The sequence below is a fragment of the Canis lupus genome, chromosome 8 (genome assembly GCF_048164855.1).
Source record: "Canis lupus baileyi chromosome 8, mCanLup2.hap1, whole genome shotgun sequence".
NCBI lineage: Eukaryota > Metazoa > Chordata > Mammalia > Carnivora > Canidae > Canis > Canis lupus.
The window spans coordinates 68,299,263-68,322,946 of NC_132845.1; the positions used below are offsets into that span (position 1 = coordinate 68,299,263).

Below are 23,684 nucleotides of genomic sequence, written 5' to 3' on the forward strand. Positions count from 1 at the left end.
TGAGGGAAATAAAGAGGATGCCCTTTGGGGGGTGATGGGTGAGGACCTACCGCACGACAAGTGTGGCGACGGCCGAAGACACCGAGGGACTGGCGGGTTCACGCTGAGGGGAAACTACGGGAGGGGGATACCATCTAAGGGTGCGAGCGGGGTGGCAGAGAACCGACTTGGAAGGTGGGGCGCCTGTGGGAACCCCAAGGCCCTGGACGGTCACCCACAGCCCCGCTTCCCTTTTCCAGCTGTCCGGATCCTGCCATGAGCGGTCTAGTGCGGACCGAGCCGCTGCGCGGGGAGCCGCCCCTGCTGGTGCGCGGCGACCCCTACTCCGTGGTGGTCCTGCTGCAGGGCTACGCGGAGCCCGACGGGGTAGACGACGCGGTCCGGGCGGACGGCTCCGTGACGCTCGTGCTGCCTCAGGCCTGGGGCTCAGCCTCCAGCCACCGAGAGGCCCCGCCCGAGGGCGGTGGGGCGAAAACCGCCCTGGAGGAGGCGGCCCGTGGGCCCATCCTCGTGGACACTGGGGGCCCCTGGGCTCGGGAGGCGCTCCTGGGGGCCCTGGCGGGGCAGGGCGTGGCCCCCGGAGACGTGACTCTCGTGGTGGGCACCCACGGACACTCGGATCACATCGGGAACCTGGGGCTTTTTCCCACGGCGGCTCTGCTGGTCTCGCACGACTTCTGCCTCCCGGGGGGCCGCTACCTCCCCCATGGGCTGGGTGAGGAGCTGCCCCTGCGCCTGGGCCCGGGGCTCGAGGTGTGGGCCACGCCGGGCCATGGGGGCCAGCGGGACGTGAGTGTGGTGGTGGCGGGCACGGCCCTGGGCACCGTGGTGGTGGCGGGCGATGTGTTTGAACGCAGCGGAGACGAAGACTCCTGGCAAGCGCTGAGCGAAGACCCGGTGGCCCAGGATCGCAGCCGTAAGAGGGTCCTAGGCATTGCGGACGTGGTCGTGCCTGGTCACGGAGCCCCCTTTAGGGTGATCAGGGAAGCCCCTCAGCCAAGGAACTGACGTCCAGAAGACCAGAGGACCCAGTCAGAGTCAGCGCGCCAGAGGAGTCCGGGGTGATCGCTTCCAGCCCTTGCAAGAGGCGGGTGCCTAGCGAGAACAGTCATCGATATCACTGGTTCTGCAGCCAAATGAGGACCAAGGACTGGCTCAACTGTGTGCCACCTCTTGGGGTCTCCATAAAATGGAAGAATGTTCTTGAGGGGGTTATCCAAAATAAAAATAGGAAGCTGCGTGGAAAATCATGCAGCCCCAATGTAAACGTGCATCGTTAGTAGTAATAATCATGCAAATTTGGTAGTTAGCAACTGCAATGGGGGGGCACTTTGGCCAATTGCTTATTTCTCCTAAGAGGAAGGCTTGCTGCAAGGAGGTGCAGGGCATAGAAGTAACACCTTAGTCATTTGACTTTCATCCATCTCTTCATTCAAGGAATGTTTAACACCTAGCAGCTGTGATTCAAGCGTTGTTCCAGGTCATGGGGACACAACAGCGAGCAAGCTAGACAAACTCCCTGTTCCTTATGAGATTACCTTCTACAGAGACAGAAAGACAAGTAGTAATAGTAAATAATTAGAGATTGTGTTTAGTGATATGAAAGAAGAGGGCAAGAAGGGCATAGAGTGTGGGAACGGGATGATGGCCTCTTTTATTTAAGGCAGTCAGGAAAAACCTTTGAGGAGATGATGTTTGATCAGGGAGCCAAAGGAGAAGAAAGCCAACTGTATGATGATCTAGCAGATGTGCCTTCCAGGCACAGGAACAGCAGGTATAAAGGTCCTGAGGCAGGACAGCTTGACCTGGTTGAGCAGCAAGAAGAGCTGGGGGTGGACTGCAGAATGCCAGAGAGGAAGGACAACAAATGGGGATGCAGAGTTTGGCCAGGCCATCATGGACTATAGTTAGGGGTTTGGATTTATACTGAGAAGGTTTTGGCTTTTTAAACAGACTAATGACTTGGTCTCATTTATGTTTTAAAGTAACTACTCTTGTTCTGTGTGGAGAAGAGATCAGAGTGGGGCAAGAATAGAATCAGCTGGACTGGTTAGGAAACTTGGGATCTTCCAGGCAAGAGAAATCAATGGCACCTGGTCTAGTCCTAGAAATCCTATTATGGCTCTGGTCCTCTTCACAACTGTGTCCCAGGCCTTCCATCCACAGAGTTCTGGGACCCACAGAAGCACTCAGGTGGGCCAGATGAAGGAGAGGAGCAAGTCTACCTTGTTGCAGATGATGAGCCTCCCTGAGTGGATGCCACAGGGCAGCGCTGGCTGGGGATTATTTCCTAAGTGTCCACAAAGCCCAGGTGGAGGTCACCAAAGGCAGCCCAATGGAGCTGTTTCCCCCAGAGAGTGAACAAGTAGCTGCCATACACAGACTTGTAGTTGGTATTGGCCATGTTGACCACAGAGTGCAGAGTTCCCAGGCCAACAGTACAACCATGCAACCACAGCTGCCCAGATCCCTGCCAGTCACCAGATAAGGACAAATGGAGTGAAGGTGGCAATGTGGGCACCCAGCCTCAGAGCTACCATGGTGTGGAGGCCTTTGGCCAGGTTTTCCAGCTTCTGGGCCACGGAGTGCAGGGAAGCCACTGGTGTGTGGAGGGAGTTTAGGGGCTATGTGCCCACTAATGCAGCATTGTGCCCTGAATGGTCTCCATGGTCATCAGGGGCCCTGTCTGATATGTGGAGTGAAGATCCAATAGCTTCAGGGCTGTAGGGAGGAGAAGGAAGGGGCAGATGGGGTTATTAAGAACTATGTACTTTCAACTCGTATGAATAAAAAGTCCAGTCCTGACTTACTTTCCAGAACATGACCCTCTGCCCATGACTCAGGTCTGCTCATCTAGAGCAACACATCTCTGGCCACACTGATTGTCTACAGGATGGACAGGTCACCTAAACTAATCCAGGCTTGGCCAATCTTCAGGGTTTTGCTGGAGCTGATGGAAAAAAGTCTAGTTCTTTCCTGAAAAACTACATGGAGATGAATGGAAGTGTTGAGTCACTATATTTACATATATCACCATGTCTACACCTGAAACCAATACTACACTGTGTATGTTAGCTAACTGTAATTTAAATATAAACTTAAAAAACTGACTTGAGGGCGGCCCCGGGTGGCCCAGCGGTTTAGCTCCCGCCTTTGGCCCAGGGCCTGATCCTGGAGACCTGGAATCGAGTCCCACATCGGGCTCCCTGCATGGAGCCTGCTTCTCTCTCTGCCGTGTCTCTCCCTGCCTCTCTCTCTCTCTCTCTCTCTCTCTCCGTGTCTCTCATGAATAAATAAATAAAATCTTAAACAACAACAACAACAACAACAACAAAAACCTGATGTGAGGGATCCCTGGGTGGCGCAGCGGTTTAGCGCCTGCCTTTGGCCCAGGGTGCGATCCTGGAGACCGAAGATCGAGTCCCACGTCGGGCTCCTGGTGCATGGAGCCTGGTTCTCCCTCTGCCTGTGTCTCTGCCTCTCTCTCTCTCTCTCTGTGCGACTATCATAAATAAATAAAAATTAAAAAAAAAAAAAAAAAAAAAAACCTGATGTGAGAGGATAGGTTATATGCCACCTTGTGAGAAGAGCCCATGGGCGCTGGGGCCAAGCAGGAGGCTGAGGCTAAGGCTGACCAGTAGGGGGCAGAAAAGAGCAGTGAAGAGAAACAGACCCCATGGCAGACAAGTTTGAGCTAGGAAAACCAGATCCACCCCTGCATACCTCAGTCACCTAATCACCCCCTTTGCTGTCTGAGCTACTCTGCATTTCCAGTCCCAACAAGAGGAGTCCTGGGTGGATACAAACACTGGTGGAAATGACTCATTAGGAGGCGGCGTGAACCCAGGGAAAGCAGTGTTAAAGGGTGGGCACAGAGTGATAGTACTCTTCAGAAAAGTGTCTCAGCTTGCCTTTTGTGTAAACTCTTGGGAAAACCTGACCCCTATGATTAGATACTTCTACTCACAAATATTCAGGGGCTCCATCCACACTACCGGCAGAATAACCCAAACTTTCTCTCCCAGCCCTAAGATAAACTCTGCTCCAGGTTGGCTGGACTGCCTGCTGCCTGCCCAACTCATGGCCTCCTCCCTCTCCCCCTCCTCCTCTTCATCACCCCGCTTTGATCCTGCTCTCTTCCCTCTTCTGTAGGGTCCCAACCATTCAGGCTCAACTCAGCTCATCTCCCACAGAAAAACCTCCTCTGAATTTTCCAGCCCTACTTTAAACTCTTGTAATGCGTTCTCTGTTATTCACTTAGCATTAGATATGGCTGGTGTTGGTGATCTCTTTGGAAATGTCCTCTTCCCACTGTGCCCTTTGAGAGGGCAGGAAGTAAGAAAAAATGCTTATCTGAATGCTCCAGAGCTTGGTGTTTTGTCTGTAAATGCCATGTAATAAATGCATGCTATTTTCTGATTTTTCTGGGCATCTGTTATCTGTGACCCAGCTCTGACTTCTTGCCCAGGACTTCAGTGTCTGTCCCTGCTCTTCCTCTGGAGAGGCTCCAGTGTCTCGTCCAAACTGCAAACACAGGGGTACCACTCAGAGCCTCCCCTGTTCCCCTTTTCCTATAGGAGGCTCTGGGTGTCTTGCCAGAGGGCTTTGGGGCCGGGATCCCAGGGTGGTATGAGAGTTGATGGATCAAAGCTGTAGAAGGGAGAAAAACTTAAGACTAAGTAACAAGCTCCCCAAAGCAAAGCCTCAGTAACCAGCTTGTCTGAGGACAAAGAAGCTAGGATGGCACCAAAGGGCCTGACCCCACCAGCTCATCTCGGGGTTTGTCCTGTGATGGGGACAGAAGGCTGGAAGTGTCTTCAGGAAGCTGGAAGTGTCCCTCCTGACGATGAAGCCTTCAGTGACCTGGATCTGGAGCAAATCCTGGAAGATGTTGGAAAAGAGCCAGAGCAGCTGGAGGAGCCGCAGTGTGGAGACGACCCCGGGGAGTTCACTTTGGCCTTCTTCGAGGAATAGCTTAGCTGTGTGCTCCTGCCTCCCTGCTGCTCTCTCACCCCCTTCCCTGTGAGCAGCAGAGAAAGCCCCTCAGAGGGTCCCTGAGAAGCTGCTACATGTGGGGTTTGTTGATCGCCACAGTCACAGCTGTGTTTATGTGTTAATAAACAGGTTACTGCTTTAAGTAGTTTGTCTCTAACTACATGCTCTCCTTTGGCTTCCCTCCCTCTGCTCCGCTCCCTGTGGCGCATCCCTGTTTCTGTGGGAGGCCTGCACAGTAAAGGAATCTGGGAAGGCAGGGACACCCGAGTTCTGGGAGGAGGCTGTCAAGATGGGCAGGTCTGGGTTCAGACCCGGGCTCAGCCTTAATAGGTGTGCGGCTTTGAGAAAAGCACTAACTTATAGATCTCTTCACGCCTCAGGTGATTGTGACCAGTCCAGGGTCAGGTGGTTGGAGATGCTTAAATGAGGTGGTGCACTTCACACGGTACATGCTGGTTCTGATGGTAGAGGAAGTAGAATGGGTAGATGGGGGGGCAGACCCTGGCTTCTGGGCTGGCTACTAGCATTTGGGGTTTATTGTTCCCTGCCTGGAGGCAGTCCCGGAACTCCAGTGCTGGAGGAGGGATCTGGGGTGGGAGCTGTTTATTATAGTTCATTTTTGGCAAGAGGCAAAAGACAGAAGTTGAAGGTGCTATCAGTTTTTTCCTTAGATGCTTTTGGGCAAATTCAACGGGTTCTTTTATTCTTGTGGGCAGGGCTGGGAAGGTGGAGAGGGCACTGGAGCAGATGGCTCTGTTTCTCTGCAGTCCTTGGTGGCCTTCCACACCCCCTGACTTCTGAGTCTTCTGTGTCTGGCCAGAGTTGTTATCAGAAGCTGTGACCCGCTCTGCAGCTTAGCCTAAGGAGGTCATCCTTCAATCCCACCCATTAGGCCTTTAGGATAGAGTATAGGGTCTCCTCCTGGGGGCTCATCTTGGAAAGGGGGGGATGTGCTACTGGTGAGGAGGAACTGGAGAGGGTAAGGGAGGCATAGAGGATGCCGCCATTATCCTGGGCTTCGTCCTGGTGGAGAAGGCAGAAGGGGGTGAGACAGCGGAAGGGAAGCTGCCCCCAGCTTAGGAAGTAATCCCACACCTAGGTGCTCCACACCTAAGTGACCACAGTCCCTCTCTTCCCTCCATCCCACCTTCTCCAAACTTCTCTAGATTCCTTAAAGCTCTAGCTTGAGCTGCTTACCTTGGGGTTCAGTTTGGGGTCTTTGTTTTCCAAGAAAAAAATCAAGGCGTATGGGGGTCAGGTGGCGTGGTGGCCAAGGTAGAGAAATGGGCAGAGGCCTCCAGCAGTGAGGTCATCTGCTGAGTCAGGACCAGGGTCAGGCAGGAGGGATTGGTGGGGCACGTGTTTGAGCAGGGAGTGTATGGGGAAGGTCAGGCCAAGATGGACAGCAGGGAGTGATGGTGTTAAGAACTTACTTTAAATCCCAATGTTCTCATACTTCTCCTCAGTATTTTGGAGGGATCCCCTGTATAGGAAGAAGAAGGTGGGAAGTGTGTTAAGAGGCTGTGCAGAAGAGAGTTCAAACCTGTGTGGGGCTGGTTCTCTGTGTGGGGCCTCTGTGACCCCCTGACAGTCTCAGATGAGCTATGGTTTGAGACTCTCAGGAGGTCTCCCGGAAGGTTGAGAGTCAGTTTGCAGTGTAGCCAGTAGAGATCCCGAGGGCCCATTGAAGGCGGATGGTCCTGGAGAAGCAGACTTCTTGGAAGAGCCATGGAAAGGGTGAAGTCCTGTCTGCTGCGCAGTATTGGTACAGACTGGAGAATGAACACCAGCTCCACCCATCTCAGGTCTTATGGTGGGTTCCCAGGTGAGAAGGGGACGGGGGAGTTGGAGAGAAGGAAAGAAGTTGAGATGGACTGGAGAGAAGAGGAGGTGGGAGGGTAAAGAGGAAGAAACCTCCAGAGAGAGGGAGGGAACGAGGGAGGCTAGGAGCTGAGGAGGGAAGTGGCTCAGAAAAGAGACGCACACTGGATATTTGCAAATGACATATCAGATAAAGGGCTAGTTTCCAAGATCTATAAAGAACTTATTAAACTTAACATCAAAGAAACAAACAATCCAATCATGAAATGGGCAAAAGACATGCACAGAAATCTCACAGAGGAAGACATAGACATGGCCAACAAGCACATGAGAAAATGCTCCACATCACTTGCCATCAGGGAAATACAAATCAAAACCACAATGAGATACCACCTCACACCAGTCAAAATGGGGAAAATTAACAAGGCAGGAAACCACAAATGTTGGAGAGGATGCGGAGAAAAGGGAACCCTCTTACACTGTTGGTGGGAATGTGAGCTGGTGCAGCCACTCTGGAAAACTGTGTGGAGGTTCCTCAAAGAGTTAAAAATAGACCTGCCCTACGACCCAGCAATTGCACTGCTGGGGATTTACCCCAAAGATTCAGATGCAATGAAACGCCGGGACACCTGCACCCCGATGTTTCTAGCAACAATGTCCACAATAGCCAAACTGTGGAAGGAGCCTCGGTGTCCATCGAAAGATGAATGGATAAAGAAGATGTGGTTTATGTATACAATGGAATATTACTCAGCCGTTAGAAACGACAAATACCCACCATTTGCTTCAACGTGGATGGAACTGGAGGGTATTATGCTGAGTGAAGTAGGTCAATTGGAGAAGGACAAACAGTGTATGTTCTCATTCATTTGGGGAATATAAATAATAGTGAAAGGGAATAGAGGGGAAGGGAGAAGAAATGTGTGGGAAATATCAGAAAGGGAGACAGAACATAGAGACTCCTAACTCTGGGAAACGAACTAGGGGTGGTGGAAGGGGAGGTGGGCGGGGGGTGGGGGTGAGTGGGTGTCGGGCACTGAGGGGGGCACTTGAGGGGATGAGCACTGGGTGTTATGCTGTATGTTGGCAAAGTGAACACCAATAAAAAATAAATTTATTATAAAAAATACTAAATATGATATGAAATAAAAGATATTAAGACAAAAAAGTAATAAAAAAATAAAAATAGATCTGCCCTATGACCCAGCAATTGCACTTCTGGGGATTTACCCCAAAGATTCAGATGCAATGAAATGCCGGGACACCTACACCCCGATGTTTATAGCAGCAATGTCCACAATAGCCAAACTGTGGAAGGAGCCTCGGTGTCCATCGAAAGATGAATGGATAAAGAAGATGTGGTTTATGTATACAATGGAATATTCCTCAGCCATTAGAAACGACAAATACCCACCATTTGCTTTGACGTGGTTGGAACTGGAGGGTATTATGCTGAGTAAAGTAAGTCAATCGAGAAGGACAAACATTATATGTTCTCATTCATTTGGGGAATGTAAAAAATAGTGAAAGGGAATAAAGGGGAAGGGAGAAAAAATGAGTGGGAAATATCAGAAAGGGAGACGGAACATGAAAGACTCCTAACTCTGGGAAATGAACTAGGGGTGGTGGAAGGGGAGGTAGGCGGGGGTGGGGGGAGTGGGGGTGACTGGGTGACAGGCACTGAGGTGTGGGCACTTGACGGGATGATCACTGGGTGTTATTCTATATGTTGGAAAATTGAACACCAATAAAAAATACATTTATATAAAAAAAAAGTATATGTAAAAAAAAAAAAAAAGAGACGCCCACTGGGAAAGGAGGAGGAGAGCAGTGACAGGTGCCCTGTGCTTTTCCCATGAGGAACTTCCTGTTTCCCAAGAGGACAAGCTCTCACCTGGCTACGGTTCTGGCTGTAGTCTGTAGACCTGTAGAGGAACAGCAGCGTGTCAGGGTGCCATCCATGGAGGGCATCTCTCCTCCCTGCCTTCCTGCTCTGTGTGCTCTGAGACCAACCCCTAGACCAACCCCGAGAGAGACCAGGGCAGTGGAGCAGCTCTGTTGGACCCACCTGGGACTCAGAGTGACACCTGCTGGCACCCTGAGGCTGCTCAACCCTGTCCTCTGGTGTCCTCAACACCAAATCAGGAGAACAGCTCTTACCTGCACCTATTCTCTCTCTGTCTCTGTCTGTCTGTCTGTCTTTCTCTTTGTCAACTTTGCCTTTGCTTCCTTCCCCCTTCCTTGACTTCCCCAAGCATCCCTCAACCTTGCTCCTTCCACTGCTGAGGCCCTGCCCACCGATCCCTCTCCTTCCACCCTTGTCTCAGACTCACTGAACCCTCCTGCCCTGACACACTGGCTTTTTGTGATTTCCTGAGCGGCAGCTGTTTCTCTCCTGCTTTGTGAACCTCATGGCTGGGGCCTGGGTCTGCACTGTAGCCTGTTCCTCCCCACCCTCCCCCACTGAATCCCACCAGTCTCCCCACCGCCCTCTCCCCTCCTCATCCTCCTGTGTCTCTCTGCAGCATTTCCCAAGGACTGGCCCCTGGTTCACAGACATCCCCTCCACCACCCACCACCATCCCAGGAGGTCCCTATCATCCACGGAGACAACCCTCTGAACACATGGGACTCCATGTCCCCCAAACTCCACGGACTTCCACTCTGCCATACCCTGGACTTTTTTTTAAATCTCTGGGACTGAGAACTCCGAAAGATCAGCATCATCTTTATGCTACAACTTTGTTTCCTTCCAGCTTTTTCTTACCATCATCCTGCTTGCTATACCTGTGCTTTGACTCCCTGCCCCTGAACTCTTGCCCCTTAATAAGCCACTTTCTTTCAGACTATCCAAGCTCCCTGCTGACCCTCTACTGTCCACTTCTGCCCTCTTACTAGCTCCTTGACCTTCCATGTTCCCCTGTCCTTAGGCCACACTTAGCTGACACATCTCTCATTCTGGATGTGGCCTATGGCAGGGAATGCCATTTGCTTACCCAATATCCATTCATTTCTTCTTCCTTAGTTAGAGAACCTTGACTTTGTTTTGGGTGGCAGTGTGCTCCCCTGCTGATAGATGTGGACATCTGATGACATCCTAGCCAATAGGATTCAAGGGGAAGTTGTGGGTAGGATTTTCAGGAAGATTCTTTAAAAGGAGGACGGACAGATGCAGCATGGTTTTTTGTCTCTTCTTCCTCCCTCCTGTTTCCTGCCTAGATTCAGAAATAATGGCTGGAATCTGAGCAGCCATCTTGGACCAGGAGGCAACCTTCAGGATAGAAGCCAGTAGTCAGGGCAGTGAGCAGGATGATAGAAGCTGGAGTGCCTGAGGACAGTGGCCTCTGCTGTCTGCCTCCTCATCCTTTTATATGAGGGGAAACAAGAAACTCTGTCTTGTTCAAGCTCTGTTACTTTTAGCCTCTGACACCAGCAGGTGAACATAACTTCTAACCAACAGATTCTAGAAGTTTCTAAAGCTGCATGGTTGAATACTGCTGGGGGAAATATGATCCTGTGCAGCGATGCTTTTACAGAGTTCTTAAATTCCACCTTCCATTTCCTCAGTGACTATCACATCTCTTCAACTCTGACCCTCATCCTCACTCTAGAGACAACCACTCTAGAGTGGTTTTTCCTCTGCGGAATGAAAAACTGTTTGTATAGGATTGAGTTTATCAATATTTTTATTCACGGCTTTCAGGTTTTATGTCATACTTAGGGAGGTCATGTCCACTCCATGGTTATGAGATGGTCTCACATGCTTTCTTCTAGTACTGGGATTATTTTCCCCCTTCATTTAACTCTTTGATTGATCTCCATGGAATTTATTTTGGTGCAAATTATGAAATAACATTAGTTTCTCAAATGGCTGCTCAACTGTTCCGGCACCATGTATTGAATGACTCACCTTCCCATTGGTGAGACATGCTACTTTCTAGCCTACTGAACTCTCATCTATATTTGGGTCTGTTTTCCTTCTGTCTGTATTTGGGGTATTTTCTTTGGGTCCATTGGTTTATCTGTGTATGACTATGATGGTATCAAATTGTTTTAATTATTGCAGCTTAATAATTATAAGTGCTAATGCTCATCATATAGTCCTTATTCTGTGCCAGGATCTATTCTCAATGTATTACATTTAATTGTCATGACAAACCCCAGAGTAAGTACTATTATTATTCTCATTTTAGAATGAGATGAGTGAGCTGAGGCACAGAGTCATACTACCATGGCACCAGAGTTTACTCTGCCAGGATTTGACTGCAGGCAGTCCAGATTCTATGCTCTTCACCTCTGTGCTTTAATATCTGTTAGGGCTAATCTCCTCTCATTGAAAATTTTCTTGGAGGAATTTCAGATCGTTACTGGAGGGTGTTGGGGTGTGACTAATTAATGCGTCTAGCCCTGTCCTCTGTTTTAGCTATAGATGCATATATCCAAATTTCTGATGAACAAGTCTAGTCAGGTGCCACACAGGCAACTCTAACCTATCCCAAACTAAAGAACCATCATTCTCCCCCAAATATGGCCTTTGACCTCCTGTGTTCTCTAATTTGCTTGATGGTTTCACTGTGGACTTATTCACCCAAGTTCTTCCCACTCCCTCAGCTCTACACCAATCTAATCACCAAGTCTTACTGGTTTTCCCTTGTTGGCTGTTCCAGGGTCTGGCTCTCTCCCTCCATCCACTGCATTAGACTGGCCCCACCTGCCCACCTCCCGCCCCTGCACCGCAGACTGATGTGTCTGCAAGGTAAAGCTGAGATTGCCATTTCCCTGCTTCATGTTGCCTCTGGAATCAGAAGCTCCTGGGTGTGACTTACAAGGTTCTCTTCTCCCATCTCCAGCCTCCACAGCACTGAGCTACTTAGAGTTCCCACACCGATTTCCTGTGCCTGCATAGTCAGTGACCTCTTCACCACACTCACCATCTGCCTGGGTAATTCGCTTATATTCTTTGAGACTTTTGCAGGGTCGCTTCCTATGGGAAGTCCTCCCTGATTACCCTCCTTTCTTCCATCTTACCACAGCTCTTTCCATATGAGGCAGTCACTCCCTCCACCACGGAGTTCCTTGAAAGCAGGACCTATGCTTTATTTACATTTATCATCTCCAATTACAAGCCAGACCTTGGGAAATAGTCCCTCAACCAGTGCTTGCTGAGCCGAGCCAACTTCCTGTCCCTCTGCTCTTTTCTTACTCTTCCCAGAAACCTTCTCCTCCCCATGAACCAAAAGATAAAGATTGATGAGAAATGTTTAAATCAAGATGCAAAAACTAGAAAATGATCAGATCAGTGGAGAGAGATTGGTCTGGAGCAGTGGTTCTAGAAGTTGATCACACAGATATCACTTGAGTAGACCTTTAAAAAATGCAGATTCCCAAACCCAGACCTCAAGCCCAGGTGGGATCTGTATTTTTTAAATGCAGAATAACCTAGGGTCATTCTGATGTAGGTGCTTCTGAGAAACAATTGGGAAGGTTGGGGGGTGGGGTGGCCCAGAACCACTTACCTTTGCTTGTCTTCCACCTAAGGTAGAGTGTCAGTCCCAAAATTACAGTTTTGAGCACAGCAATGGTCAGTGCCACCTTGACCACAGCTTCCACACTCAAGGGTAAAGACACTGAGGTCCTATTCCCCTCCAAGACACTGAGTCCAGTGGTGGTGGTGACAGTGCTGGTGGGGCCCTTGGTGGTTGTCTTGGGAGCTGAGAAGACACGAGAATTTAGCAGATTCTCCCCTATAGGACTGGAGGTTTCTGGATGAAACTGTCATATCTTGTTTCCTAGTTTGGGGAATATTGGGGATGAGGAGTAACTCTCTGAGGCTCTCACACAGGGAGACGGTAATGAATCCACATCATCCAGCCTAAATCCTGACTCTACTTCTGATCAGTGGTGTTACTTCAGAACCTCATTTCAAAAAAAAAAAAAAAAGAACCTCATTTCATTGCTGACAAATACGGATCACTAAATCACAGGAAGAAAAGATGTTTCTTACTGTGGTAAAATATAGGTAACAACATTGACCACTTTAACCATATGTAAGTATACAGTTAAGTGGCATTGCAATTATTCATGCTGTTGTACAACCATCACCACTATCCTTCTGTAGAACCTTTTCATTTTCCCAAACTGAAACTGTCCCCATTCAGCAGTCACTACCTACCCCCTCACCTCCTCCCGCCAAGCCACTAGCACCCACTGTTCTACGGAGGCTGCTTTTATTTTTTTATTTTTTTAAAGATATTATTTATTTGAGAGAGAGAGTAAGAGAGAGACAGAGCACAAGCAGGGGTAGGGGCAGAGGGAGAGGGAAAAGCAGACTCCCCACTGAGCAGGGAGCCTGACACTGGGCTTGATCACAGGGGCTTGATCCCAGGGGCTTGATCCCAGGACCCTAGGATCACGACCTGAGCTGAAGGCAGATGCTTAACTGACTGAGCTATCCAGGTGTCCAGAGAGGTTGCTTTTATTTTATTTATTTACTTATTTTAAATATTTTATTTATTTATTTATGAAAAACATACACACACACAGAGGCACAGACAGAGGGAGAAGCAGGCTCCATGCAGGGAGCCCGACGTGGGACTCGATTCCGGGTCTCCAGGACCATGCCCTGGGCCAAAGGCGGTGCTAAACCACTGAGCCACCCTGGCTGCCCCAGGGGCTGCTTTTAGACAGCAGGCTTAAGCAATGGAAACTTGATCAAGGCACAAGAGCCACAGCACCTTGCTGGCTGAACACCGACAGGCCCATCAGGGGACCCACCTCAGAATATCCACAGGCCCAAACTGACCAAAGGGCTACTTACTACTAGGCACAGTTACCAAAGAAAGGAAAATACTCTACATCCTCCTCACCTTACCCCTTTAAAAACAGCCCTGCAGGGCACCTGGGGGGCTCAGTGGTTGAGCCCTTGCCTTCTGCTCAGGTTGTGATCCTGAGGTTCTGGGATAGAGTCCTACATCAGGCTCCCCACAGGGAGCCTGCTTCTCCCTCTGCCTATGTCTCTGCCTCTCTCTCTGTCTCTCATGAGTAAATAAATAAAATCTTTAAATAAATAAATAAATAAATAAATAAATAAATAAATAAATAAAATAGCCCCCAACCACTGCCTCCTTGCAGAAAGCCTCTCCTGTGCTATCTTGCCCTCTCCTTCCTTGTGATGTATTCAATAAACTTCTATCTTCTTTGTTCTGCCTCTGGGGAATTCTTTGGCCAAGGGTGCCACGGACTTCCACTGGATCATAGCCCCACATCTGGGGGCTCCTCCATCCAATCAGGACAGATACCACATGTTCTACTCTGTCTCTATGAATTTGACTGCTCTAGGGACCTCTTATAAATGCAATCAAGTAGGATTGTCCTTTTTCAGGATTGTTCCAATATATGGGAAAACATCTGTAAAGTATGTCTAGTGTATATCAAAATGTATTTTTAAGGTTAAATTAATATTTAAGTCCTACAAACAGATTATACCTTCTTTTAATGGATCATGAAAAAATTGATCAAATACTCAGCCACAAGAAAAAATCCTATCTGCATAAAATCTTCAGGTTAGTGTGGACCAAACTTACTGTCCACTCTTATTGCAAAGGAATAATGAAAAGTGTAAATACCATCCCTTATTTGAGACTTTAAAAGTTTTAAGCTTAATCAAAGAAAAATATATATGCTGTCATGCCAGATAAAATTAAAATGATATTAATGCACATTAAACACTACAGTATTAAACACTTTATTTTTTTAAGGATTTTATGTATTTATTCATGAGACAGAGAGAGAGAGAGGAAGAGACATAGGCGGAGGAAGAAGGAGGCTCCCTTCCAGGGATCCTGATGCAGGACTTGATCCCAGGACCCTGGGATCACAACCTGAGCCAAAGACAGATGCTCAACCACTAAGCCAGCCAGGCACCCCAACTGTTTCATTATTTTAAATATGAAGAAGTGATTAAATGAATAAAATAGTTTCCAAAGACAAAGTACCAAACACAGAGAGAGCTGGCCTTAAGGAAATTCAGATGAAAAATGTAATGAAAGCCTATGTAGGAGTAAATTTATGGGAAACAGGATAGTATGAGGTGTCATGAATGCGGGCAGTGGTTATTTAGGGAAAAAACAGACAAGGAAACAGATGACATTCTTGCAAACCTAACAATGAAAAATTATTGAAATCATGAGTTAGTCTATGCTCCACTATAGGTTGATACATCTCAAAGCCTCTGGGAAGTAGATGATTTTTATGAAACAAAAATGTTAAAAATAAGTTTAAGAAATAATAAACTCATGGGTAGAAAGAAGAAGTTGAGAACACTATTAACTCCTTTTTTATAAAGATTCTATACTCAGGAGGTTTTATGGGTAAAGTCCTGTAAAAAGTCAAGGAATAGATAATTCCCAAACAGAAGGTTTCAGAACATAGAGAAATATAGAACGCTATGCAAATCTTAATCACTCATAAAAGGAGAACCCTAATACTAATCTTCATAAATTATTTTATTTTATTATTTACTTACTTCGTTAGGGAGAAGGGAGGAGGGGCAGAAAGAGAAGGAGAGAGAGAATCTTTTTTTTTTTTTTTTAATTTTTTTTTTTTAAATTTTTATTTATTTATGATAGTCACAGAGAGAGAGAGAGGCAGAGACACAGGCAGAGGGAGAAGCAGGCTCCATGCACCGGGAGCCCGACGTGGGATTCGATCCCGGGTCTCCAGGATCGCGCCCTGGGCCAAAGGCAGGCGCCAAACCGCTGCGCCACCCAGGGATCCCGAGAGAGAGAATCTTAAGCAGACTCCAGGCTCAGTGAGAAGCCCTAGTCAGGGCTTGATTTCACTACCTTGAGATCATGATCTGAGCCAAAAATCAAGAGTAGGTGGCTTAACTGTCTGAGCAACTCAGACACCTCCTAATCTCCACAACTTAAAAAAATGCAGATGAAAATAAGAGGCCATTGGGGGTTTCATCTGCTTGTTTGTTTTTACTGATCCCAGTGGAGGGACAGACCCAGTATTGGCCCTACAAAAATACAGATAGGTTGGCATTGCATTTCAGAATATCTATCAATATGCAAAATACCCTGCATGTCCTTTGACCCAGTGTTTATAGTGCCAGGAATTTATTCTATGGAAATTCTGGGCAAGTCTTCAAAGGCCTGTGTTTAAGGGTGTTCTTTGCAGCTTTCTGATGTGGCAACAACCACACTTATTTGTTATTTTTTAAATTTACATTAAAATTTTTTAAACATAAATTAAATTTGCCAACATATAACACCCAAGTGCTCCTCACATCACGTGCCCTCCTTAAAGCCCGTCACCCAGTTGAATGTCTTTAAATAGGAGACTAAGTAGATTATGATACATTACTGCAATGGGACCCCATGCAGCTCTTTTTAAAAAGGCATAACTATATATTTACTGAAATCGAACAATACTTCAGAATTAACTTGTTTGCTTTTTCTTGTGTGTTCTTTCCACACTCAGGTGCAACTGGTATTGTTGTGGGCATTTTGGTTTTGTTTTCTGTTTTAGCTGTTGTTCCTCAGTGACTAGATTAGCACCTGACATGTAGTAGGTATTCAATCAATATTTGTTGAATGAATGAATGGAAGAACTATCTCTTAGAATTTCAAGGCATTCAATCAACCATTGTCTTCCAGCTTTCTCTGTTGCCATGGAGACTGCCAAAGCCATTCTGATTCCCAAAGCTCCTGTGGCCTGTTTCTTTCCTCCTTGGAAATTTGTTGGATCTTCTTTTTATCCTTGGCGTTTTGAAATGATGTGCCCCAAATATAGCTCTTCTTAAATTTTTATCCATTTCTTGGGGCTCCTTTGTTCTGGAAAGTTTCTAGAGTTATTTGGTCCATGGCCTTCTCTCTTCTCTGTTTCTGGAACTCCTATTATTCCGAGGCTGGAGCTCTTGGACCAATCCTCACAACAGAAGTTTACTCTCTCATAGTCCTGGAGGCCAGAGGTCAGAGAGCAAGGTGTTACTGGGGGTGTGGGGGGGTGCTCTGGGGGAGAGAAACTGCCTTCTCTTTTGTGGCAAGTCTCCCTCTGACTCTCTCTTAGAAGGAGGCTCACATTTGCTTTTAGGGTCCACTTAGCAAATCCCAGATGACCTCCTCACCTTGGAAGTCCCCACTGAGTCACATCTGTTACCATGTAAGGTAACATTCCCAGGTTCTGGGGACTGGGAAATGGACACAGCTTTGCAGGGGCCACTATCCAACCCGCTACAGCTTCCAGATCCATGACTCTTTGCCTACTGAGCCATTTTTGTCAAGTTGATCTTGCAATTCTTTTATTGGATTGCCATTATAGCTTAAATTCCCAAGAGCTCCTTGTTTGTTTGGAAAGCTCCCTCTGTTGCTCCATGCTTGTGCTTTCTTAACTTTCTGAAGATGGTAGTCATCTGAGTTTTTACTTTCCCTCCATTGTTTTGGTTTCTTCTAGATACTGCCTCTCAGCAAAACCCCTCATTTGTTTTGCTGTCTCATGGGGGAAGGAGTCCTTAAGTGTTTAATGGAATCATAGTTTAAAATAGCATCTCTAGTCTCAGGCATCCCAGGCACAGCAGAGGCGAGGGGTCAATCCTTAGAGCTGGGAGATTCCACAGGAGGTCAAGACCCCATATCCTTGCCCCATGGTGTCCAGTGTACAGAAAGCCACGCTGAGTGGAAGCTGTGTGTGTGGTCTGGGAAAAAGTGCTGGTCAGCTAGTGGGCTGTAGGATCTGTTAGGATTTCTAGATCCTTTTGGGGCCCATCAGATAGATTTTTCAGGGGAAGAATCTCCTGATTTCTTGCCCTTGATGGGGTGGAGGATATCAGTTGGGTTGTCAGAGTCTTGGAAGGCATCTAAGAGGGGTAAGGCATGTAGGGTCTCATAGTTCACCAAATCTCTAGTTTTTAGGACTGAACCCTTGCTCCCGGGTATGCCTGGGGTCCTGCTGCCAGAGTCCCTCTAGTCCATCCTTTCTGGAAAGCAAATCTCCAGTCTCTGCTGAGTGGAGAGGGAGCATAGAGGATTCCTTGCTTCTTAAGAGTCTCACTTGGTCCTCCAACTTTCTGATCCCCTTTCACCTCCACTGGCAAGGGTTCTGGGTCATCCTTCCTGAACCATCAAGGGGTATTGCAGTGTAAAAATTGCCTTTCTTCTGGATCTCCCTATTGCAGGCTTAATGCTAAGCTCCCCTGGTCTCCTAGGCCAGCTGCATTAGTCTGTGTGTTTCCAGCTTTCCAAATATCATTTTTGACACATGGCTCACATATTTTTTGTCCTTGTGGATTTTGTCTTAAAAATTCTCTTTGCTGGGCAGCCCTGAGGGCGCAGCGGTTTAGCGCTGCCTGCAGCCCAGGGCGTGATCCTGGAGACCCTCGATGGAGTCCCACGTCCGGCTCTCTGCATGGATCCTGCTTCTGTCCTCGCCTGTGTCTCTGCCTCTCTCTCTCTCTCTCTCTGAATAAATAAATAAAATCTTTAAAAAAATTATCTTTGCTGTCATTTTAGAAGAATTTGGTAGACAGGGGAGGTCAACATGCATATAACCTACCATTTGGCCATAATTTCTGCAATATTTTCTAGTGAAAATTATAAAAAACTAACATTCAAAAAATAATGTTGCAGGGGCGCCTGGGTGGCACAGTCAGTTAGGTGTTGGACTCTTGGTTTCAGCTCAGGGTATGATCTCAGGGGTTGTGGGATCAAACACCACGTTGGACTCTGTGTTCAATGCAGGAGTCTGCTTAGTACTCCCCCCCTCCTCTCTCTGGCCCTCCCCCTCCCCATGCTATCTTTCTCTAAGGTAAATAAATCTTAAAAAAATAATGTTGCATATTAATAATAAAAATAAAGAATTTAGAGAAAGGATCTTGTGAGATATTTATATGGTCTTTAGAAGAACACTTGCAAGGTTACTGAGGGGTGTAAAATAGAAGCCATTCCTGGGTGGGAAGATTGGACATTACACTGATTTCTGTTCTGTCAATTGTTTTATAGGTTTTTTTTTTTTTAATTTTTATTTATTTATGATAGTCACAGAGAGAGAGAGGCAGAGACATAGGCAGAGGGAGAAGCAGGCTCCATCACTGGAAGCCCGATGTGGGATTCGATCCCGGGTCTCCAGGATCGCGCCCTGGGCCAAAGGCAGGCACCAAACCGCTGCGCCACCCAGGGATCCCTGTTTTATAGGTTTAATGCATTTTTTTTCTTTTGCAATTCTGATTTTTAAAAAACTCATAGGTGACGGATGCCTGGGTGAATCAGTTGGTTAAGCATCTGCCTTTGGCTCAGGTCATGATCCCAGGGTTCTGGGATCAAGTTCTGCCTCTTTTGCCTCTGACCCTACCCCGCTCGTGCACACACCTGTGCTCCCTCTCTCGCAAACAAATAAAATCTTAAAAAAATAAAAATTAAAAATACCCATAGGTATTTTCTTCAGAACTTGGCAAACTTATTCTAATATTTATGTGAAACAATAGGCCAAAGGAATAATAAGGTTTTTGAGGAAGCAACATGGTTCTGATGGACATAGTCTTATCAGCCACTGAAACACGACCAAGTCCATAAATGCAGTTGGGATTATTGATTCATTTCTTGGTAAAAAGATCAATTTGTGTATGATCTGTATGTAAAAAGAAAAAAAGAAAACACCTGTATGTAAAAAACATTATTATGCCAATCACAAACTTCTCAGTTCTATTTGCTGCAAACAGTCCTTTGGGGTGATGTCTTTACATGGTGGCACTTCACTTGTGTAAAACATTTCTTATTCTTACTTACCTGTATTTTTTTTTTTATAAAAGATCTCAGCATGATATCCAATTAATTGTATTAATTGAAAAAAATTAATTTATTAATGAAAAACTCATAGTGAATGTGTCTGAAACTGAGGAAGGAGAAAAGGACTAAGGAAGGAGGAAGAGGGCTCTGAGGAGAGGCAAAACCTCCCCATAAAGGCCATTTAAGGGAAAGTGGAGGAGGTGCCAGAAATGTAAATCTAAGGCTGTTTTGCCTTATTTAGGTTGTGAGCTACTTCCCATTTGCTTTAAAACCAGCACCAGGGTCGAATGGGGCAGCGGTTACCAGGTTGGGGACACGGAGGGTGTCCTTCCCGCCAGGAGCAGTGATGGGCTGTTTAGAATTGCCAGCAATAGTGGTTGTAAAAAGCAAACCTATGATTTTCAGTTATTAAGGAATTATCTACAGACAGTGCACCCCCAGGGTCTGCTCCTGTGAGGTGCCCTCTCCATACTGCTCTGGACACACACTTGGCTCAAGTTCCCACGGCCCACTAAGTAACAGGAAGATTTATTCACGTAACACATCCCATTATTCGGTAAAACATAGGTCAGGACAACAGTATGGTCAGGTCAGCTGGTGAGGCTGAGCAGCTACTGGCTAAGGGTGGAGGCTCTGGGGTTAAACTGGGTTCAAGTCCTGCCTGCACCACAACTGTGGCTTTGGGCAGCTGTTTAGGCTCTTTGAGCCTCAGTTTCCCTATCTGTCACAGGAAGACAACAGCAGTACCTACCGTTGTTGTGGATTGTGGGGAAGGTTAACTAGGGTGATGCATAGCAAGTCGCCAACCCAACACAGAGCACAGCAAGCGGGAGCTGCCATATTTCTGCAGCAGATGAGCCTCTCAGCAGCCAAGACAGACTGGAGGAGCCAGATTAGAGTGGACAGTGGGGACAGTAAGGCAGAGGAGGGGATGGGGCTGGGGCGGGGAGCTCATGGGCCAGGTTCCGAGGAGCAGAACAGGAGAAGGAAGTGGGGGGACTAGGAAAACAGGTAATGGGGTGTTGGTTGCCAGGGGACCAGGGCTCTCGGGTCATCATCGGGTACCTGCTATGTGCTGGACTGAGCCCATGGTGTGGTCAGACATGAGACTCCAGGCTGGTTGGGGCTGCAAATAGGGACACAGGACAGAGGGAAGGCAGCCCACATCCTGAAGAAGTTGACCTGGATGGCATGGAGTGAGGGTAGGAAGGCAGGGCTGAAGCCTCAGGTTGGAGCAGGAAGGGAGGGTAACTGGGGGGCCCAGGAGGTCCTGAGGCTGGGGGAGAGGGGGTGGAGCCTGGATCTGGAGGGGGCAGTAAGGGGGATTGGCAAGGAGGTCAGCCCAGTTTGGGGAGATGGAGGAGAAAGAGTAAAGTTGGCAGAGGCCTGGGGAGGAGGTGGGTGTGGGGAGAGGAGTTTTGAGAAGAGGCGAGCCGGTAGATTGGGGCCTGGGCCAGGCCTGGGGGGATGAAGGCAGCATGGCCTGTAAAAGCCCCAACAGGGTGGGCATGAGGCTGCTGGGGCAGCAGACTCACCGAGGTAGATGGTGAGTTTGGTCCCCAGGATGGACTGCACCGACTGCAAGCCAAATCTTTGTGTCTTCAATTGGACCCGGCAAAAATACATATTCTCATCCTCCTCCCGCAGGTTCAATATCTGCAGGAAGCCAGACTTCTGACCCTCTGGCAAGTTCAGGATGATCCGGTCCTTGTAATCCTCATGGACGAAATGCCTAGTACTGTTGTAGATGACCTCCCCATGGAAATGTGTCCGTCTCAAGGCTATACTCACTCTGGGATCCTTGGCTAACGCCCCACAGTAATAGAAGGTGAAATTGATGTGGACGGTGCCACCCTTGGGGGCGGAGAGGTGCTCTGGTTGGTCCATCCTAAAGTCCATTTTTGGATCACATCTTGCTGAGTTACCTGGAAAAGGGAGGAGAGGAGAGACTTTGAAGCCACTGAGAGAGATGAAGAAGATAACCCCAGCCCTTCTGTCACCCTCACCCACGGGCATTAGTGTGACAGATGGCAGGACTGGCCCTCTGGTCTGGGTGTCCCCCTCGCCAGGCTTAGAGTAGGGAGGAGGGTTGGGGCTGACCTAGCACTATGGGACCAGCCTGTTGCTTGTTGGGATTGGGAGGCCTGGCTAGCTACCCCAGCAGACCCTTTCTCCAGCTGCCCAGCCATTGCCCTGCCTGGGGACTCCCTGGGCCTCAGGGCAGAGCCACAGTGTCCTGGACACTCACCAGCCTGCAGAGTAGTCAGCAGCAGCAGCAGCAGCAGAGGCAGCAGCAAGGACAGACCCATTGCCTCACTCTCCTCCCAGGAGAGAAGACAAGCAGCTCTGTCCAGGCCAGAGGGGAGGCCCCAGGAGGTGTCTCCTTGGGGAATCAAGAGGCACCTGGAGAACGTGGATCAGTCTCCTTTAGAAGAGCAGGGGTGGGTGAATGTCTTCCCCTGATTCACCCGGCCTCAGAGTAACGAGTACTTCCTTTATCAATCTGGTTTCTTCTTTTCCTATATTGCAAAAGTGCTTCCTCGTGGTCAGTGCACAGAGAGCCATGACAGAGGCCCCCAGCCTCTACCTTCAGCTGAGGGTCATGGTTCTGACCTTGGCCATATGTGGCCTCTCCTCTTCCACCTTGACCTTGCTACTGCTAGCACCTCTACGTCTCCTTAGGAGTCAGTTTGACTGACTGTATCTCTAGCTCTCCTTTTCTTGGCTCTGGTGTCTTCTGGCCTCTGTCTGTCATCCCAGGTGAAGGAGTGGCAGCAGGACGAGGTCTGGTTCTTCTACGAGAGGACAGGCAGCCGTGAGTCTCTGCCCAACTATAGCCCCCTAGAGAGAAGGAGGAGGGAACTACTGGTGGTCAGATGCCCTCCACCTCCAGCCCCAGCACCAGGAATATCCAGCATGTTCTTGACCTTCTTCCTCCAGGCAGGGGCTCCCCTGCAGCTCTCTGCCGGACTCAGGCCTACCAGGTCCCTTCCCTCCCCTGGTCAGCTCCCTTTGTGCAGTCTCATACCCTCCCTGGGGTTAAGAGGTGAGGGGGGTGCCTTCTGGAGGCCACTCCTTGACCCCCAAGATGCAAGACTGGATCTGGAGGTCCCTTTGTCCCCTACTCTACAGATGAGACCAAGGGCTCAGAGAAGCCCTGCCCCAGATCGCATGACTCTCAGGTGGTAGGACCAGGACTCAAACTCCAGTCTCATTGAGTCCACAGAGTGTTCTGCTCCTTTTGGATGCTTCTGCCTGGTTGTACCACAAGACCTCTGGGCCTCAGTTCCCAGGACCATAGTTCTGGGGGGTGGGCCCCAGGAGGCTATATTTTTATAATGCTGCTTATGTGATTGCCTCCACAACTGTGAGAGCCCTGGCTAATCTGGAGCCTTCCTTGAACAGGAGGGATATAAGGCCCAGAGCAGTAATGAGTCACTCTGGTGACAGTCCCTGGACCATCTCAATGAAGGGCTCTGCCACCTTGTGACTGTTGGTGGGTGGGAGTGAGAGAATGGGGCTGGGACTTTGGTGTCCCTGGCTGGTTTGGGGAGGTTCTGCTCCCTCGCTCCCCAGGATGAGGTTGGTATTGGCCTACTGAGTAGATGGTGGGGGTGGCAGAGGGTGATTTCATCACAGGAAGTGGCCTAGTCTTCTGGAGGTGGAAGCAAGAAGACCGACTTCTTTCTCCTTTTCTGTTTCTTCCTCAATCCTCATAGTTTTCTTCCACGCTTCTCCCCAGACCTGCTAGGCAGCCTCTGGCCTCTCCCTGTGTCTCCTTTTCTCACACTTCCTCATAGGCCCAAGAAGAGAGGTTCTGCATTTTCATGGGATCCTTTCATCTAAGCCAGGACCTAAAGTATGATTGCCTCATTTTCATCTTTGCGACATTGTGTGGTGGATGTATTTTCACCAACAGGAAACTGAGGTACCATTAAGAAACGGAGCCTCGGGATCCCTGGGTGGCGCAGTGGTTTGGCGCCTGCCTTTGGCCCAGGGCGTGATCCTGGAGACCCGGGATCGAATCCCACGTCGGGCTTCTGGTGCATGGAGGCTGCTTCTCCCTCTGCCTATGTCTCTGCC

General features: G+C 48.5%; 2 protein-coding genes across 9 annotated transcripts in view; one reads left to right on the forward strand and one right to left on the reverse strand.

Moving 5' to 3' along the window:
• The window catches only part of MBLAC1 (metallo-beta-lactamase domain containing 1), a 1,573-nt gene extending 306 nt beyond the window's left edge, over positions 1–1,267 (forward strand). Inside the window, exon 2 of the mRNA XM_072837173.1 lies at positions 240–1,267. Coding sequence (XP_072693274.1) covers positions 240–1,008 — 769 coding nt within the window. The 3' untranslated portion in view covers positions 1,009–1,267. The remainder of the gene's footprint in view (positions 1–239) is intronic.
• Positions 480–22,631, reverse strand: LOC140638958 (paired immunoglobulin-like type 2 receptor beta). Of its 8 annotated transcripts, XR_012035881.1 has the most exons (7): positions 21,850–22,599; positions 21,137–21,526; positions 12,333–12,527; positions 8,711–8,741; positions 6,429–6,478; positions 6,193–6,308; positions 5,995–6,018 (listed from the first exon to the last, which is right to left on the reverse strand). XR_012035881.1 is itself a non-coding variant. In XM_072837177.1 (6 exons), the coding sequence occupies exons 1-5, from the start codon at positions 21,908–21,910 to the stop codon at positions 6,430–6,432; spliced, it is 726 nt and encodes a 241-aa protein (XP_072693278.1). In that variant the 5' UTR covers positions 21,911–22,596; the 3' UTR covers positions 483–2,721; position 6,429. The 8 variants fall into 8 exon arrangements, 7 of the variants coding, with proteins under 7 accessions (XP_072693282.1, XP_072693278.1, XP_072693275.1 ...); XM_072837177.1 differs by lacking the exons at positions 5,995–6,018; positions 6,193–6,308 and adding an exon at positions 483–2,721 and having other exon boundaries at positions 21,850–22,596; XM_072837180.1 differs by lacking the exons at positions 5,995–6,018; positions 6,193–6,308 and adding an exon at positions 5,679–5,854.
• Positions 22,632–23,684: the final 1,053 nt, after the last annotated feature.